At 39.7% G+C, this 18,646-nt stretch overlaps 3 protein-coding genes across 4 annotated transcripts; 1 reads left to right on the forward strand and 2 right to left on the reverse strand.

Annotated features, from left to right (window-relative positions):
* Positions 1–29: 29 nt before the first annotated feature.
* LOC136441531 (solute carrier family 53 member 1-like) lies at positions 30–13,356 on the forward strand. 2 transcript variants are annotated; one of them, XM_066437872.1, is made up of 16 exons: positions 30–259; positions 650–701; positions 1,186–1,287; positions 1,501–1,724; positions 2,110–2,259; positions 5,438–5,518; positions 5,716–5,794; positions 6,212–6,399; positions 6,855–7,034; positions 7,505–7,652; positions 8,015–8,209; positions 8,683–8,852; positions 9,245–9,378; positions 10,145–10,315; positions 10,885–10,964; positions 11,674–13,356. In XM_066437872.1, the coding sequence occupies exons 1-16, from the start codon at positions 191–193 to the stop codon at positions 11,679–11,681; spliced, it is 2,031 nt and encodes a 676-aa protein (XP_066293969.1). In that variant the 5' UTR covers positions 30–190; the 3' UTR covers positions 11,682–13,356. The 2 variants fall into 2 exon arrangements, with proteins under 2 accessions (XP_066293969.1, XP_066293967.1); XM_066437870.1 differs by lacking the exon at positions 10,885–10,964.
* Positions 12,812–15,679, reverse strand: LOC136441532 (O-acyltransferase like protein-like). Its single transcript, XM_066437873.1, has 6 exons — positions 15,576–15,679; positions 15,258–15,393; positions 14,876–15,053; positions 14,615–14,757; positions 14,039–14,216; positions 12,812–13,799 (listed from the first exon to the last, which is right to left on the reverse strand). The coding sequence occupies exons 2-6, from the start codon at positions 15,381–15,383 to the stop codon at positions 13,729–13,731; spliced, it is 696 nt and encodes a 231-aa protein (XP_066293970.1). The 5' UTR covers positions 15,384–15,393; positions 15,576–15,679; the 3' UTR covers positions 12,812–13,728.
* A 559-nt stretch (positions 15,680–16,238) lies between these two features.
* LOC136442423 (nose resistant to fluoxetine protein 6-like) lies at positions 16,239–18,622 on the reverse strand. Its single transcript, XM_066439267.1, has 4 exons — positions 18,423–18,622; positions 17,949–18,050; positions 17,554–17,725; positions 16,239–16,374 (listed from the first exon to the last, which is right to left on the reverse strand). The coding sequence occupies exons 1-4, from the start codon at positions 18,449–18,451 to the stop codon at positions 16,291–16,293; spliced, it is 387 nt and encodes a 128-aa protein (XP_066295364.1). The 5' UTR covers positions 18,452–18,622; the 3' UTR covers positions 16,239–16,290.
* Between the last annotated feature and the right edge of the window lie 24 nt (positions 18,623–18,646).

Below are 18,646 nucleotides of genomic sequence, written 5' to 3' on the forward strand. Positions count from 1 at the left end.
TAACGCCGACTAGCGGAAGTTGCTGTACTTGCATTTTACTCCCAGGGGACTATTAGCCCAAAACAAAATGGCGGAAAAATAAAATCGTCTACGCCCTTGGTGATGTTTTCCCGCGTTTGGCGCCGTCTTTGAGGAAATAGAACAGATTTCTTGAGATGTGTGGGTAGATAACTGTCTCCAGTCACCGAATATGAAGTTTGCGGAGCATCTATCGGCGCATATCACGCCGGAATGGCGAACTCAGTACATACAGTACGAGGTGGGTATTTTTCTGTCGTACTACTTTTATGATGTTGTGATTCACCGTTGATATTATCAAAAGACGAACACACACAACACGTCGTGTATAAAGAGCAAAGATTATGTTACGATTCTGTAGAAACCGTTTCACTTTTGATACTGATCTTATGTTTATTGAATACCATGGTAATGATTAATAATTTCGTGTTTTCAATTATTCATGGGGGCAATAAATGTGCAAAATTTCATACAATTATGATAGACCATTTCATTAAACCATTTCATGTGTTACTTATACTCCGACTGTTATACTTGACCCATAATCATTTATAAACTAAGGTGTATAAAGGAATGTTTTGATACACTCTTTGTTGTATATAAAGGAAATATGATTTGTTTTTTATGCCAGATGATGAAAGATTTATTGTACGAGGCACAAGAAAATGCTCCAACTGAAGAAGGTAAGCTAGATTAACACAGATACAGTTTATTAGTATTCATATAATTTCTATCTGATAATGGTGTTTTTGTGATGATAAATTTTAAAGTAGCTCAATCATCTTCACAAACAACCAGACTGTAAATCATTGCATTAGAAAACGTTGCAATGAAAGATGAAAATTGTTTGCATATTCTTATGATTTTAAGACTGCTGCTGTATTTTGATCATATCTGTGTGGTTACTATGGTAGCTACACCTTTATTTACAGAAAATGTGCTTTAAAAGGAAATATTGAAACATATGTAACGTTATAACTTTTACGACAGACAGTAGATCTATATGTTGTGAACATCACCAACAATATTATGTAGCAAGCTCCATATCATTGTGAGCAATTGAGATTATGATTGGGACAGAGATACAAGTCAAAAATTGAAGTCATGTATGGGGAAATCTTTTATGCTGTCAGACTCAGAGTTAAGATGTTGTTTTTTACCCCATAGTGGCAGGCACAGCTGTCATTCAGCGATATTTTGCGAAGTTTGAAGAAAAATTCTTCGTCACTTCTGACAAGGAGCTGGCCAAAATCAACACATTCTTCTCAGGTGAGTTCAGGAACTACATCTAGTTAAGTCAATATTTCATGGTGCCAGCAGACAAGATAATCTTGTGGTTGTTGAGTATAGAAATCTGGTTCTGTGTTCGAATCCCTAGCAGAGTAGCAGGCCCCAATGTTGTGGCCTTGGGAAAAACAACAAAACAACCATTTTTCATGTGAATACTCAACCAAATTTGTTTTTGTTTCCATGGAACTTCAGAAAAGCTTGCCGAAGCTCAACGGAAGTTTGCAAGCCTGCAGAGCGAGATGAACCAGGTAACAGAGCAGGAAGAATCGATCTCCACCGTACGCAGACGGCGCAGTCTCCTGCGCAGGTCCAGGTCCAAGGAGAAACTCATCAAGACGAGAACACGAACCATCCAGGACCTGAAGCTGGCCTTCTCCGAGTTTTACCTTAGTCTCATCCTGTTGCAAAATTATCAGGTAACAAGATTTAGTTGTATTATTGATATGTAGAATTAAAAACACAGATGTCTGAGAAAGACAATGGTTTTGAAAGTACTAAATGTTGTTTTAAGAAATAAAATAAAAAAACCTCTTCTGTACATTTTTTTCTTTCCAGCTTTCTGACATCACACTACATGTAGGTCTGGAAATTTTTCATCCATTATTTTTCCATGAATCCAGTGAATGCAACATTGAATCATAGAGGGTACAATTTTGCCTCATGTCACTAATTTTTTGTGGGTCATATTTTTTATGCTAAAGCAAATCATGATTTTTACCTTGTAATACAGTGTAATATCAAATACACAAATTAGTAGCTTCTACTACATTTCTAAGCCTTTTTTTATTACCGATTTTCCAGAGTCTAAACTTCACAGGATTCAGGAAGATTCTGAAGAAACACGACAAGCTGATGGAGACTGACAGAGGAGCGGCCTGGAGAACAGAGCACGTGGAGGTCGCTCCGTTTTACACCAACAAACAGATCGACAAACTCATTGGAGATACCGAGGTAAATCTATATCCCCACCATCAGATATACAAATGATAAATATTAGTGAAGCTAAGATTTGACTTTCAAATGAAAGAAGATTATAGCATGCAAATTTTATGTGAGGTAACTCATAGAATACCATATTTTGTATAAATTCTAAGATAGTTGATATGAACTCATCACTCACACAAACTTTTGCTGTTTTCCATCGTGTTCCTACTATTGTTTCATCTGCAAGCTCAAAGATACAGCAAAGTTGAAACAATTGGATTTTTGCCATGGTACGAAATTTAAGTGATTTGTACAGTACTAAAGAGCAATTATGAAAAGAAAATTGAAACACTGAGGATAGCTTAGCCTGGCCATAAGGGAGTGAGTTTGAGACCCCACTAGACTAACTTGGATGGGATCCAGGCTAAGGGTAGCTGTCACCAAACCACCAAATGTGCATCAGTTCTTCTCCGCACCAAACCTCCACCTCCAAGGACAGTTGTACAACCTTGACTCACAATCGACTCTCTCTTGGAGAGACCATTGTAGACATTCTTCTTCTCCCATGGCAGTTGTTCCCATGTTATACCAGTTCTGGGGAGGTATTAAAGGAAGATTAACCTTCTTCCTGTTGAAGAAGATTTTTGGCTCCATCATTTATGTTTTGGTTTAGGTAGCAGGGAGAGTGTTAAGGAGAGATTCAACATCTTGACTCTTACTACAATAAGAATTTGCCAAGTACATAGTCACACCATCAAGAAAAATGATTATGTCCACATACCAGAAATCACAAAGTTAATAATATAATGAGCTTCATGATATCTTACCTGTCTTTTCTATATAGCCCATTGTCCTCAAACTCACCAAGCGTCATCTTTAAGAAAATGAACAAATGCTTTGAAGCATCTTTAGTTCTGTCCAGACAGTTAAAGCCCACAGGAAGCCAATATCTGAGAGTAATTCCACCATGTATACCCTGGGGCAACGTTGTCAATGGGTATATTAGGCTGTCATTATTCCTGTGCCCTTTGACCCTGTCACACCTTACAGTTAGATAAGAGTACAATAGTCATTATGCCAACAGTCAGTCTCCAAAGTATAAAAAAAAGCTGTGTCTGTGAAAGGTCATCTTCAGAAGGAGTAATGTTTTGCGTATGTCTCAGTTACCATTGTAGCTTCTTATAGAATTAGCACAATTGGGCTATGCACACATAATACAGTATTCCTTCTGTAACTCCTCAGGAGATTAGACTGTTTGTCAATAGAGCCATCATGTCTTCACGTGCACACCAGCTGTACCACGGGGTGTCACATGCATGCACATCTCCCGCCTAGAGTTGACAGTCAGAGGGTGTGTATGGAGGGTTTCAAAACTATACACAACTGCAAATTTCCTGTACTTTGTGGGATAACAAAAACCTAATGGTGTGTTGCTGTTGTATTTTTTCTGAGAAAGCAAATGAAATAAAATTTCGGTTTATTTGTTTTAAAGAAAGCACTAATTTGTGACTTTAAGAAATTTCTATTGATGATCAAACTCCCCAGCACACCCTCAAAGAATCTATTAGCTCAGTGCAGACCTCCTTAAGCCAGTTAAAGGTCCGAATCACTATATGAAGTGTACGGGCTTCTCACTCGTTGCCTGTCGTTAGAGCGAGATGGTTCTAACGTACCCCCGGCCCAAGTCTCTCCCCGTGGCCACACTCTGTGTCACACACCTAAACGGGAGAAAGGAAGTTTTGACGGCCAGGATATGTGGAGATGTCAAAGTTTGGGTAAGACTTTTAAAAGTTGCAGTTATACTGTAATAGCCTGGCTATCAAAGTGTCAAAGTATCAAAGTGCAGAAAAAAAGTGTTTTTTTCGCTGTCGAATGTTTTTCGTTATAACTTTTTGAAGGACAGATTTAATGTGCTCAGTACGTCAAATGTTTCAGTCTTAATCAAAACTTGTGTCTTGTAACAGTTACACTGTTTACTGAAGAATGTTTTGGTCTTCAAACAGTATGAAATGATAGACGTGGTGAGAATTTGGAACTGATAGATAGGACATGCATTGACTCTCACCCATGCCTTTCTTTTTTTCACATATTATTAGATGTTATATTAAGTTTTTTACCTGCTCCATGGTAATTAATGGATGGTATTAAATCAAAATGTTTGGGAATAAGCTCTTGATAATTTTAACTGGTAAAGTGTATCTCTACTACAGTACCGGGGTATTGCTATTAACTGTAAATTAGTTTTTTACCATTTTGTTATATAACTTCCAGGGGCATGTTGTAGCTACAGCAAGGGGGTGAAAAGTTGATGTTGATATGAAAGATAGACACCAGCAAACTCATGTCAAGGAGCCCTGAGAGATAATGTATCCTTGACTCTACTGAGTACAGAAAAAATGCTTGTGTCTGCATGTTGATACGACCACAAAAATGTGTCTTCTCACCGCAATGTGGACAAATTTGTTCTTCTTATCAGTAGTCCTGAGAACAGCTGATCACACTGTTTGTCACCAGGTGGTTGGAAGAAGTACAGTTTAAACAGTCTTATCATGGGCCGTTCCACTTTCTGTGTTATTAGGGATGAACAGAAATACTTTTTACCTGGAAGTTATGAAAAACTATTCAGTCTGTAAAAAGATGTTGTTATGCTGTTGTGATGTGTTGAAAATTTATTAGTTCCACCCTTTCAAAAGGTTGCAGGGGACTAACCCCAAGCCAGATGAGTGCTGTTTGAGAAGCTGATGTACTGTATGTACCACTATAAATTAGTATAATAGTATACGTAAATGTTGGACAACATGCTTTTGTCATGTAGGCTTTGTATTATCTGTGGTATTGCTATCACCTGGGTGAAATCAACCATGACCTACACATGTGCACACTTATTGCAGGCATCCAAGACAACAAGAAGTCTTTTTGCTTTGTATTAATCTTCTCCCTGCTGCCTATCTCTAGATCTGTAACCAATATGGAATTGGGTGCCAAACAGCTACTTCAGAGTCTCAGTGCTAAAGGTTAAAGAACTTGTGAACAGCTGATTGTCGCCAATTGTTTCATGAGAATGAAAAGTTTTTCCGAACAAAACGTCCAACAGTGTTTTCCAGCTAGCTGACTTTCTTATCATTTTCTGATAGCCAAGGTGGTCTGGTATTTTCTGGACTTGCTGTTAAACAATCAACATGAACTTGATCTGTCCTTCCTCCAGGCTGTGGTGACGTCAGAGTTGGAGGGGGGGAACAGGCAGAGGGCCATGAAGAGACTCAGAGTACCTCCTCTAGGGGAACAGGTAAACCACTCAGTATAATGCTTTTCTTGATTTCATCTAAACTCTAAGAACTGCAATGTTAGAGTTGGATAATGAAAGAAAGATACTGATACTGGTGACTCAGGTAATGTTTATTTTATCACTTGTCCACAACTCTGCTTCAGCCCATAGTAGACATGTCCGAAGTTGTTTAAGTTGAATTTTTTGTTAATTTTCAGCAAACGCCGTGGACGACATTTCGTGTGGGTCTGTTCTCTGGCATCTTCTTGGTGTTGTCATTGGTGGTGGTCATATCAGGTAAGGCTTCTTTCTTGTTTAAGTCAATCTGTTACTAGTAGTATTTGGTCTATATGTAGCGCTTGCATAAAGAAAAATACTGACAGACTGAAAGAAGTAGGTTATTCAAGATGTAGGTTATTCAAATAGGGTCAGTTTCATTGCCCTCAATGACCCTCATTGGTGTCAATCAATCACCATCACCATAGTGATGACCTTATCAAAAGTTAACACACAACAAACACCTTTGTCAATTAGTATGCCACTGTTTGGGATAGACCCCAATTTAAGGCCATTTAGAATCCCCTGGATTTTTAAGCTTGTTGGAGTTGAAGATGTCTTAGACACAATATATTGTATTCATGTAGTTATTTGGCAAAAGTTATGTATCATTTCCCTTGGATTATCAAAAGATTGTAACCATGCTCTACCCAACAGCCATCTTCTCACGGTTTCACATTGAACTTTGGCCGGCTGTGCGGATGTACCGTGGGTCGTTCCTGATCGTGTTCTTCCTGTACCTGCTGGGCCTGAACACCTGGGGATGGCGCAAGTTCGGCGTCAACCACGTCCTCATCTTCGAGATCGACCCGCGACACCATCTCTCACATAGTGAGATACTAGAGGTAAGGACCTCTTTTATTTTCTGGTCTTCCTATTAGGCCATGTTGCTTTGATTACATGAATATAGCCTTATTCAGTTATTGTTTGTCATCTGCATCTGTTCCGTATAGCCATCCTACAGCATAACACACCAACTCGTTATCAGTCCAATTACTGGCATTCATTTATTTTTTGTGGAGATTTAATTCTGCGATAGAAGGAGAAAGGTGTTTTTGTGCTGTTTTAAGTTTGCGATTGAAACAGTTCTTAAGTTCAATATTGATACAATGGAAATGCATATTCACGGTGATTTTGTTGTGGAGAGGCCACCACGAAAACTGCAAAAATAACCACCGTGAACACTTCCAGATTTACAATACGTTAACTGTAGGCCATAATTTGTGCATGTTATGCAATTGGGAAAAATCAGAATAAGTAGAAGAATACAAGTCCATCTCTAATCATTGTTACTCCACAGGTCGCCAGTTTCATGGGAGTGATGTGGTCCCTGTCAGTGCTGGGGTACATCTACAGTGATGTGCTGAAGATCCCCAGTTTTGTACATCCACTGGTGTTGGTGGGCTTCATGCTACTGTTCCTCCTCAACCCGCTCAAGATCTTCTACCACAGGGCTCGCTTCTGGTTCCTCAGAATACTGGTGAGTGAGTGGGGTATGGGGAGTGTAGGGATATGAAGAACTTAAGGAATGAAGAAACCAATGAAAGATAATAAAAGAAGATGAACAGAAGAAACGGAGGGAGGGAAGGATAGATGGATGGATGGATGGATAAAAGAATGAATGAATTAATGAATATTGTTGTTCACAACATTTCAGCATTGAAGTGTATTTGCTGAACTCCATAACTTTTGACAGTACTTTCCATTCATTGATTGTAAAATCTTCAATCCACAACCAATATGTAAATGGCAGATGATTGTTTTTGTTTTTGATATGTAGTTGTCATGTACTTTTTGACAAGTTTGTATATGATATCATAACACTTTTAGTTTTGCAAGGCACAATTATGTCAATGTACATATTAGGAACAAAATGCATACAAGCTTTCTCATGTATACAGTAGATTTGTCATTGACCATTTCTTCTCTGTGTGACTGTGTTGTTCCCAGTTCCGAATCTTCACGGCACCGTTCCACCCGGTGAACTTTGCAGACTTCTGGCTGGCTGACCAGTTGAACAGCCTGGTGACTGTACTGTTGGACTTCGAGTACATGATCTGTTACTTCATCTATGAAGTGGAGTGGCACGACGATCCCAGTAAGATCTTTTGTTCCTAGGAACATCAAGTGATTCTGTCATTTCTCTGTTCGTTGTTTTAAAGTCATCATTATCATTAGCCTTATCTTTATTAATGGGACTCTGTCAATGATACTTTAAGATTCCATTTTGGTGATAGAGACCTCTGAAGAGAACTCTGAATGTATCATCTTATTGATATTGGAATACAAACCATTTTCAGAAACCCGCAAGTAGGTTACTTGTTATAGGTAGTTCCAAGTCAAAGTCTGAAGTCAAAGTTTGTTTGGAAGAAAGAAATATTTTGTTGCTTCTCACTCCATACTGTTTGTATGTTGTTTAATATATATCGTTCTACATCAAGTTTCTGCCACCTCTATTAGATCCCAAGATCTGCACGAGCTGGAAGTACGGTATTCGCTCCGTCATGGCCTGCCTGCCGGCCTGGTTCCGCTTCGCTCAGTGCCTGCGGCGTTACCGGGACACCAAACACGCCTTCCCTCACCTGGTGAATGCTGGGAAGTACTCCACCTCGTTCTTTGTCATCGCTTTCGCCACGCTGTCCAGAGTCCATGGAGGTGGGTTACACGTCTAGATTCAATGAGATAACTCTGGCACATGTATTGTGTCAGAGATAATTCAGTATTGAATGTTAGTCTAATAGAAATACTAAATGTACTTGATTTGATTTTGTCCCTAAAGCATAATATGTAATGGTTCCCCCCTTGTGTAGCATGCGTAGCTCAGTGGTAAGTGACCCTGCCTCTTGACCAAGAAACCACGAGTTTGAATCCCAGCTGTGTCCCTCACCCGGCATGCACGCTATAGGAAAGGGTTGCAGTCCTTAGGACAGGACGTCAAGTTATGGTCCACCGTTCATTGTTCTTGTGGAAAAGAGCTAGGGGAATTTGAACCTGTAAATACAATGAACCTGTGAATACTGAATATAGCACCTGTCTTCTCTGTCACAACCAGTGGAAGAATAGCTAAGCTCTTCAGCTAGCTAAACTGGTTTGAGATCACTTCCACGATCACTTTCTTTCTTTCCCAGAGGTGACAGGCGAGACCCACAGCCACACCTTCTACTACCTGTGGATCTGTGCAGCCATCATCTCCACCTGTTACACCTTCAGCTGGGACATCAAGATGGACTGGGGCCTGCTGGACAGGGCCGCCGGGGAGAACACACTCCTCCGCGAGGAGATCGTCTACCCACAAAAGGTTTTTAGACAACACAAATCACGTGTTCACAGTTAGTGCAACCCTAAAAAGGTTACTTTGTAGACAACACACTAAAATGTTCACAGCTTGTACAGTGTAGTTTTCATTCACACAATTCAGAGTCACACAATAAACTGCTGTAATGAAATTCATGACTGTACCTACACAACAAGAAGACAGTTTTTTTCCTAAATGCTGATTATTGTTACCTCCTTGCAGTGTTCTTGTGCAGTAATTGTGCAAGTTCAAAGGTTTCACTTACATTTCTTGAGGAATAGTTTCTTGGACCTGGATTTGTCATTGTTCACATTTGTACCATCTGCATGTACTGAATAGATATAGTTTTGGTAGCATTGTTTATGCATTAAAGAAATCCTCTCCACCCACCACAGTTGTACTACTACCTGAGTGCAGTACAGAACTTCTTCCTGCGTTTTGCCTGGGTGATGTCCATCTCCCTGGGTGAGCTGGGTATCCTGCATGGGGAGCTGGTGGGCTCCCTCCTGGCACCACTAGAAGTCTACAGGTAAGGGCTCGTCTCTAGACACTGTTATTCACTCGTCGATGAAGGTTAGACATTCAGGTAAGAAGATATGCCAAATAGCGCAGTTACTCACGAAAAGTAGTGGATGCGAGTTAAAACGTCTGACTGTTTCCAAAATCATATCCAGTTGCTTGAGTAACTGCTATTTGGCGTACTGTTATTGACTGTTACACAGTTATAAACTGAGTTATTTTCAAACAAACTTCCAACAGAAAGGTAAATCAACTTTACGCTTACTAAGAAATTCATTAACTCACCTGCATGTTTTTCGGTAACGAGACCACTATGTAGGTATTGAACAAAATGATGAGGACTATTCTTAATGTTATTGAGTGGTTTCTTCCTGTGTTTGGATGTAATCAGCATGTTAATCCATTGCCATCCTTAAAATGCAGTAATGGCTTTTGTGGGCATAGGAGGTTCATATGCAATTGTCAGGGAATAAAACCATTGATAAGGATGGTATAGAAATATTCTGCATTTGCTTGCAAATGTAGGCTTTTTAAAACATGTTCTGCTGCTGTTCTCTTGAGATGGAAAAATTTGTTGGAATTTTTTTATGTTTTGAAATGTTGTAATAAACTTTATGTATGGAAGGCACAATTCAGCCTTTGGCAGCAATGCCTTTTTTGTCAATAAGCCATTTTGATTGATTGGTTGATCAATAGCTTGATTGATTAATTAATTGATTGGTCGATTGATTGATTGATTGATTGATTGATTGATTGTTTGAAATGTGTTCCTGCAGGAGGTTTGTGTGGAACTTCTTCCGTCTGGAGAATGAGCACCTGAACAACTGCGGTGAGTTCCGTGCCGTTCGAGACATCTCCGTGACTCCGCTGAACCAGGACGACCAGGCCATGCTGGAGCAGATGATGGACGAAGAGGATGGAGTCACCAACAGACGCAAGGACAGAAAGTAAAGAATTCTATCAGCTGAGCTATTTTTACAATTGTATGTGTCCAGGGACGCCTGAAAAACAGGCTGTGTGCATGCCTGAGTGTGATTTTACAGGTAGAATAAATGAAATAAATGAATGAGGCTATGAAAGTCATTAGAAGAGGACTCTCTAATCTCTGTACAAAAACCTTGACTTCAGGTTAAAGATGTATATACCGTGACATACAGGTGTCTGCTGAGATTTCCAGTTTTCTCTTGCCTGTTTTCCTTTATAAGAATGTTTTGCATACTTATTGGTTAGGCCATAATGTTCAGATTCATGCATACATTTTTATTCTGTCTTTCTGCTTGAGTCATAGTTCTGTGGTCTTCTTGATTGTCCAATTTCCTATTCTTTAGATTGAATTATGTTGCTGCTATCGATTCAAACTGTCTGACAGTCATTGAATCTGCATGAGGGGTAATATTTCTTTCCAAGAAAATCTGGTATAGTTTACCTGTTATTCCATTAAGTCACTCCCACATGTGTTGTTTTGTGTTTTTCTTGTGTTTGTCCTCTGCACCCCTGTGTGTCCACACGTGTGCAGACCTTCAGATCAGGATACCGGTACTAGTAATCGTCGCCGGTCCTTTTTCATAAACACACCGTGGTCCAGTGTTGAAGAAGGTAATACGGGTGAAACACAAGCTATCAAATTGCCATCCTGCTTCTTCAGTTGAATATGTTTCTGTTCTTTGAGTACATGCATGTTTTTCCAATATCTTTTGATATCAGCTTTATACATTATGTGTATGTGTACACATGTATGGGCATGCCTGCTTGACATGCTCGCGCCACCTTATTTCTTGTAACCCATTAGAGGCTAAGGGTACATTACAGACTGCCTTGTTTTGAAATGAGCTACATGTACCAACATGAGTAAGGGCTAGACTGCATGAAGCTCCTAGGAACTGATGACCTGGTTGGCAGTGAAGACCGTATGGATAAAAGTGGCATGGACTATGATGTTCTATCCCTTCTTGACATAATGAAGTTGTGTCTGTTCCTGTTTGGTAATTTGCTGTATAATGCTTGTATAATGAATTCTCTCAAGTATCATTCTCATGTATGTGTATACCCTTCGCTACTGGCTTGTATTACATCATTTCCACAGATGACTCTGTGACGGAACTGTAGCAGCTGTTCTGTCTTTGCCTGTTGCTTTTTGTGCTCATTTGAATCCACTGTGTAAGGAAAAGGTCCACAGCTTTGCAAATGTTCCAATGCCTGCCTGTACTTTTCAGAATGCTAGTCAGTGAATCTTGAAATACACTTAGTCTATTTCTAATTGACGCAGCAGTGTGTGGTGAATCTAATTATTTTCTGTGATTGACAGATCCGTGAAGAAGCCCCAACTGTGGGCAGATGGGGAGGAGGAGGAAGATGAAGAAGATGAAGGAGAGGGAGAAGAGGACACCCTCAGAGTGTGATCATCCTCATCACAGGACACTGCATACCTACATACATGTGCTTGAACTCTCCCGCACAACATGGAGCAAGCTTAAGGAAGGGGCCGATGATTGCTGTGTATAGTCTTGTCCCAGTCTCCCGTAGGGTTAGTTTTACCACACATTGTTATTGGGATTAACAAAATATTGTAACTGCCATGGATTATATTGTGTCACTACAGAATTGCATTCATTGGTCTTCACATTTTCTGCATCTAAATAGCCGGTATAACCTTCAGCATAACACACCAGCTTTAAAGAGATGATCACATACATTTGTAAGCTACCCCAGTGGGCCCAATGCATATTGTGTTATGTTGTACATGTTGTATGTGACTTGACAGGTAGCATTTTTTAAGGATCAGTCAGGTGTATCATCTGTGTGTCTTCCCAGAGTAAGGAGCTGATACCTATATTCTGAAGGGACAGGTTTAGCAGTGGGATTTACATTTCAGCCAAGTAGGGCATATCCAATTTACCTTGGTTTGGTCATGGATATTACAAAGTTACTAAAGGGAAAAGTATAGAATGTCAATGTAGCAAACAACATTTGTTGAAGGCATCTTTTTAAGGAAATGTGTCGCTTGTACATCTTATATGTACAGTATCTGCTTGAATTTTTCCCAGAACCTTTACTGCTAACTAACAAAAATTACTGCATTGTGATATACTTTTGTTATTGTTTTGTTACATCATTTTGTTCATGTTGAAATATTTGAATTCCAAGGAACGAGTCATAATCATGTCATTTAGAAATTGCTCTGGTATGTCAGTATGTCATATACATAATGAGGTATGTCATGTACATAATCGTGTCTGTGTAGCAGTGTTTTTAAGGTACAGTGTACCTTGGTGCCGTATATGTATTGAAATATGGTTGATTGAAGATGTAGTGAATGTGTTTTGTCTGTTGATATGTACAGCATGCAGTGTACTTCTTTCCCTGGTCACATCTAGTTGATTCCCAGATTCTAGGCTTTGCCTCGTTGAAATTCAAATGGAAAATGGAGTAAAAATGAAACTGTGAAGAGGACCAATCCTTTATTTAATGATGTGAACGTAACCTAAGAACAGGTATAACTGCTTTAGTCACAGCTGAAGCAAACAAACTTCAGTTAGAAGTATGGCAGCTAAGGAGTTAGAGTTATTTTGCTTACGTCGATCTAAAAAACTTTTCTATTGTGTCACGCTTATTTATAGTTAAAATGCACCACCTGATAAATGATTCAATGTATTTGTCTAACGTGACAAAAACACCATTAAAAAGGTAAAGCGGTAGAACTGAGGACGAAGCATGACGCTTTTTCTTTAGCAATTAGTTATATATAACTCTCACCTTTTGCTTTTATTTATTCCTTATTGTATAATACATGCGCCTTTGTACGGAGTTGTAAATAGAATTATGTGATGTTTAACATGAAGTATACGATTATACAGTACTATGTGCAATCCTACATAGAATTACATTGAATTTCGTATGTTCACAAGTCAACTGTAACTTTATTGTGTGATGATGTCTTTTGTAAATGTGGAGTTGGTTCAAGTAAAGTTAAAATAGGATTGTGAAGTTACTTATGTTGTTGTGTTCATTGATTTTGCACCAATACCATCTAATTTATGATGTTTAATGTTACATGTCAGTAGAATACAAAAGGTCGGCAGTTCCTATAAAGTACTATAACTTAACGTCCTCAAGAGGGAATTACATTTGTACTTGTACATCAGATTATATTAAGAATTATACCTCAATTATTGGACCTTGTTCGGGGAGTACCTTATGCAGTAGTTTCACATAGTGTCGCTAGGCGGTGCACATTTACAAAGTAAAAACACGCAAAGCATCAGATTATAAGAATTCCAGAATAATGGAGATACAACTACGGCTTCTGCCAGCCAGCCTATGACTTTCCATGTTGGAGCAGGCAGAAATGTTGGAGTCAGTACTAACATCCATTGGGACCTGTGGTGCCTTTGCTGTCATTGGGTGACTGTTGTGGGTCTGGGTCGCACTCAACTGTGAGGAAACAGATTGTTGTCGTCATTGCAAAGGCTCCAAAGACATGTTAATGAAAAACAAGGCCCTAAGATTGCTTGTTCGCATCATGAAACTAGAACTTGAACAAAAATTTAGCTTCAAGGATGTTACGTTTTCAGCAGCATTTGTGAATAGCAGAACTCAAGAAAGAATGCAAAGACTTTCTAAGTCCTGGTCTGGCCTAAACTTGATGCTTCTTTTGACATTGATAACAGTACCTGTTCCCAGGGCTATGTTGTCTTGATCCTGCTCAGCCTTTGTCTCAGATTTGGCCTCTCTGCCCCTGCGCTTGGGAAGGACGAACTTCTCCAGCTCCAGGAAGGGAACCTCCGCCATCATCGAGGCAGCAAAACCACACACAAACGACATGAAGGAGAAACTCACAAACATCAACCACTGTGGGAGGGAAAACACAATGAGGTAAAACTCTATACACAACTTCTAAATTGCCAGGGTTAGGGTTAGGCTAAAGTGTGTCCTAGCAGGCCAAACTTGGTATCATTCAAAATGTCTCTGGGAACTATTTTCAAATATTGTGCTTTGTTGGGGAGCTATGAGATTATGTACTACATATAGTCTCTTGCAGTTCAGAATTTGGTTTATACGTGACATGGAAAGGGATAAGTCCACCTATGTCCACGGTTTGGCAGAGGTGCATGTGTAAGTTTTCTTGTAGGCATGGTTCGGAGTGCACAGGGACGCAGCAGTTACACCTGACAGCATTCAAGCATATCCGAGTGTTGTTCTTTCATTTTTATCGAGTAGCTGGCGACTTAACATAATGATTGTCTTACCCAGTTGATGGCTGAGTACAACAGCACCCCCTTGTAAGACATGTAGTAGACCTCTATGATCATGATATGTATAAGGTAGGCCGTGTAGGACAGGCGACTTAACGGCATCCAGCCACTCCAGGACAGGAACTCCGAGATGATACCTGTCAGAGACCACAGTTAAAGTAAGGCCATCTTGATTCAATTATGACCTTAGCCCTATTTTAACAATATACAGTTTACACCGTCAAGTTTACGGATGATTTTGATTTTTGTGTTTACCTCCGTATCCCACGCAGCAGGCATACACAACCCAAGCGACTCCTACAGCGTAGAGAGTTCTGTCAAACATTCTCCAGGCGGGATGACCGTGGAGGTTGGCCTCGGGAGCACCGAATGGCGCCACCAAGGCCACCAGGGCGCAGGCAGTGCAAATGATCCAACCGAACAGCATCAACTTCTGCAATACAGGGTGATTAATATGTTAGCATTAACATTAACTGCTGGATTTTCAAAACATCTAACGACACAGAGAAATTATTTAGGGATAAAAAACAAGTCGACCAGCAAATATTACTTATATAGTATATTATGTATGTATGTATGTCAAGGTAAGTAAGTTAACCTGTCACAGTCTATGCTATTGTGTGTTATATAGATGTACCCTTGTTTTAGGTGTGTTTGGGACTTTCCGGTTGGTCCTGAAGAGTAAGTAGCCCAGCAGTATGCCAATGAGGTATGGTGCAATCCTGGTGAACGCATATCGGTAGGTCGTGATTCTGTACCACATTCCATACACACTACAGAAAAAGAAGAAAATTTGTTAACATAATTATTAATTTCATATTTTAGTAAACAGTAACGTTTTCATCCGAAAGTTTTAAAAAGTTTGTATATGTTGTTCACCTTGTAGTGCCCAGAGGCATTTTATTTAGATGAGTTGCATATTCTAGATTCTATTTGAAGTATCAAAAATACTTACTCGACTAAGAAATGGTACAAAACTCCATTCAGAAGCCAAGTGCACCCAAACAAAAAACAGGCCACTGCGACGCCAACTTTTGGGTATCTAAAGGGCACAAGAATGGTTCATAAAAATCACGCTTTTAGTTTTACTGTAAGGGACACTCCTGTTGTGGTTGTTGTCATGTTAACGTTATGTCAAACCGCCGGGGGCAAATAAAACGTTTGTTGTCATTACTCCTTTATAGCAGAGATTTGAATCAAAGAATTCCCTTGTAGTAGCTATAGACTCCTTAACAGAAGATGGCTTACAATAAACCGGATACAACAAGAGGTCGGAGACCTCATATCTCCATGAACTATTCTGTTTATGCAATGACTTCACATTTACATAATCTATGCTTTTATACCTTTAACTAAACTTACACATGCATGTTGCAATATTGACGGTTCTATCATGTACCACTAAGATAAATTATGCCAATTTGGCATTGATTATGCAGATTAGGAATTTATTTGCATAATTGGTACCTGTTAATGTTCCACTTGCCATAAACTACATGTTACATGTATGTGAGTCTTATAGTGGAAAGCACTGCAAATATACGGTAGATTTCCCTCGTTAATTATGCAAATTAAGAGGTTCTTGAGTTATGCTGACTTCAGTAGTCCGGAAACACAAACACACACACACACACACACACACACACACACATATACACACACATATACACTTACTTGTAAAGCAGTAGGAGCAGTCCCGGAAATGTAACGTACAGCTGCATGTCCACACCAAGGTACCAGCCATGCACAAAACACTGTTAAATGGAGAAACATTGCTTATGAACATGCTTTGATAACTTCTTCTTTTAAAGGAGTCCTAAAGTCCAGGAGGGGGGAGTTTTTTCCAAAAGATAATTATTTTAGGAAGTAAACACGAATACTTTTTACATTATACGATAAAGTACCCACTAGTCCCGTGCCCATCAAAAAGCATTCAGTATTCTACTAAGTTCCCCAGCAGGTGACCCTCTTTTTTCTAATTAGTTAAACAACCTCAGTCTGTGGCTGAATACAATGTTCCTGACTAGAGCTTACAAAAAGAACTTCAGGGGTGTTAAGAAAAATTCGTCTTGTTATGTGTTCTTTTATATATTATGAACACCTGGACCTATTAGAATTGTGCTTATCACCCTCATTTATGTCAAAAATATTCACGATGAAGGAAGTGTGTATTCGTAGAGAATACATGGGTAGGGTCTGCACGGGTTTAGTGAGTATCATATTGCTTTACAAAACACACCTTGTGTAATTCCCCATAAGTGGAATTCTGTAAAAGGTTGGCTGAATATGTATTCATTGATACATAATCTAGCGGAAAATAACACCCCCTTCTGGAGTTTACGACTCCTTTAACGAATGAATGCTTTGTTGTATTTTGATCTGGTGGTGTGTTTGTTTATCTTGGTGTGTGTCTGCAGTCGTGTGGATATTGGCGAGAGGCAGCCTGACAGGATGTATACTGAGGCGGAAATGGTGTGATGGGACGTATGGTGTGACGTATTTAAGGTGACGATGAACAGCTATCATAAGTAAGACTCGGCAAGCCTTTGTCCCACTTTGCTGCATGATATACTGTAAATGCAGAAATAGTCGTGGTAGAGAGAAAATGGAGTGTTCGCGGTGATTTTTAAGTTCGCGTTCGAAACAATAGTAGCACTACAGTCACATAATGAATTTTTTTTCGCGTTGGTGTTAAGTTAAGTAAAGAGTTCACCGCGAAAACCGCGAACATAAAACCACCGCGAACATAAAACCACTGCAAACATTTCTGCATCTACTATATGATATGAAAGGTTACCATAGGGATTTTGAGATTCCGTGAGAGATTTAAGCCTCGACATTGATTTTTCAGTTATGCCATGTGAGAAACACAAATATGACGGCTGTTTTTCGTGATGATTGTTGATATGGAGTGAAACATTATACAGCCTTACCCGTTGTCCGACGTAGTTGTTGATGTAGAGCAGGTTTGCCCAGAAGTGCGTCTGGCAGGTGCGGACGAACTGCATGGTGGCGTTGTCACGGAGAGCCCACCATGGTCCGGACCCCATGTACACCGTTAGGCACGCGTAAATCATAATCAGGAAGGCTAACACTGGTGTCAACCTGGGCATACCAGAACAACAAACGTATGTTAGTACTGCATGCATTTTACTGGATACTCCTGCGATATTCATGGTCTACATCACAACATTCACAAAGAATAGAGAACAGTGATATGTTGTAAAGTAAGGACCAACTTAACTTTGCAATGCATTATCAAACGAGATAGGCTCTAATTAACGGCGAAAGACCCGTAGACCAAAAGTTCTCCATGTAAATGTCCCACCTCCAATAACGATGTAAGACGTGTAGACCGTAGTCCCTCCATGTAAACTGTCCACCCGTCTTCTTCATCTGCTTCATGAAGAGGTACGTCACCAACAAACCACTGGAAGATGAAATAACGCACTTTGTTTTGAAGCAACACAGGAAGTCTATAGAGAATTCGAAGCGTAGATCATTGATGTAACCCCCGATGTCATTGTAGCATATGATTTTGCAGTACAATCGAAAATTAGTTTGTAGATACAATTCATGTTAGAACAAAAGACGAACATCACGCATCTAGGTGCAATAACAAAGGCTTGGAATTGAATGTGCCTCGATGTTGATGAAAAGAGGTTAATTAATACTGCGAAGTGTGGTGTTCGTCTGTACAGACACAGGGTTTAAGGGAAATGGCGTAATATACAAAATGTACTGGGAGTCTTGTTACTATTTAGAGACTTAAGATAGAGACTTGACCATATAATGTTTGTACCTGAGTAGTAGGAATGTGTCGACTGCCATGTCATAGTTACCGCGGATGAAGTACCACCACTGGTCGCTAGCTTGCTCCTCTTCCACCTGGTTCCCTGTAATCAACAGCTATTGGTGTTTCATCCAGCTAAATGTACAAAGGTTAGGTGTGACAGGTCGTTCAGTGTAGCTATTTGCTGCCGTATGCCTGTGTATCTGGTGTGTTACGCCCAAGAGCTGATGAGT

Source organism: Branchiostoma lanceolatum, chromosome 9, assembly GCF_035083965.1.
Source record: "Branchiostoma lanceolatum isolate klBraLanc5 chromosome 9, klBraLanc5.hap2, whole genome shotgun sequence".
In the NCBI taxonomy this organism is placed as follows: Eukaryota; Metazoa; Chordata; class Leptocardii; order Amphioxiformes; family Branchiostomatidae; genus Branchiostoma; species Branchiostoma lanceolatum.

Coding starts and splice junctions, on each gene's coding strand:
- LOC136442423 (XM_066439267.1), bottom strand. CDS start 18,451: ATGGCAGTCGACACATTCCTACTACTCAG. Junction 17,726..17,948: donor GTCTTACATCGTTATTGGAG/GTGGGACATTTA, acceptor TGGTATGCCCAG/GTTGACACCAGTGTTAGCCT. Junction 16,375..17,553: donor ACAACTACGTCGGACAACGG/GTAAGGCTGTAT, acceptor TCCATTTAACAG/TGTTTTGTGCATGGCTGGTA.
- LOC136441531 (XM_066437870.1), top strand. CDS start 191: ATGAAGTTTGCGGAGCATCTATCGGCGCATATCACGCCGGAATGGCGA. Junction 2,260..5,437: donor AACTCATTGGAGATACCGAG/GTAAATCTATAT, acceptor TCCTTCCTCCAG/GCTGTGGTGACGTCAGAGTT. Junction 10,316..11,673: donor AACAGACGCAAGGACAGAAA/GTAAAGAATTCT, acceptor TGTGATTGACAG/ATCCGTGAAGAAGCCCCAAC.
- LOC136441532 (XM_066437873.1), bottom strand. CDS start 15,383: ATGTGGTACAGAATCACGACCTACCGATATGCGTTCACCAGGATTGCA. Junction 14,217..14,614: donor TGTACTCAGCCATCAACTGG/GTAAGACAATCA, acceptor TCCCTCCCACAG/TGGTTGATGTTTGTGAGTTT. Junction 13,800..14,038: donor CAACATAGCCCTGGGAACAG/GTACTGTTATCA, acceptor GTTTCCTCACAG/TTGAGTGCGACCCAGACCCA.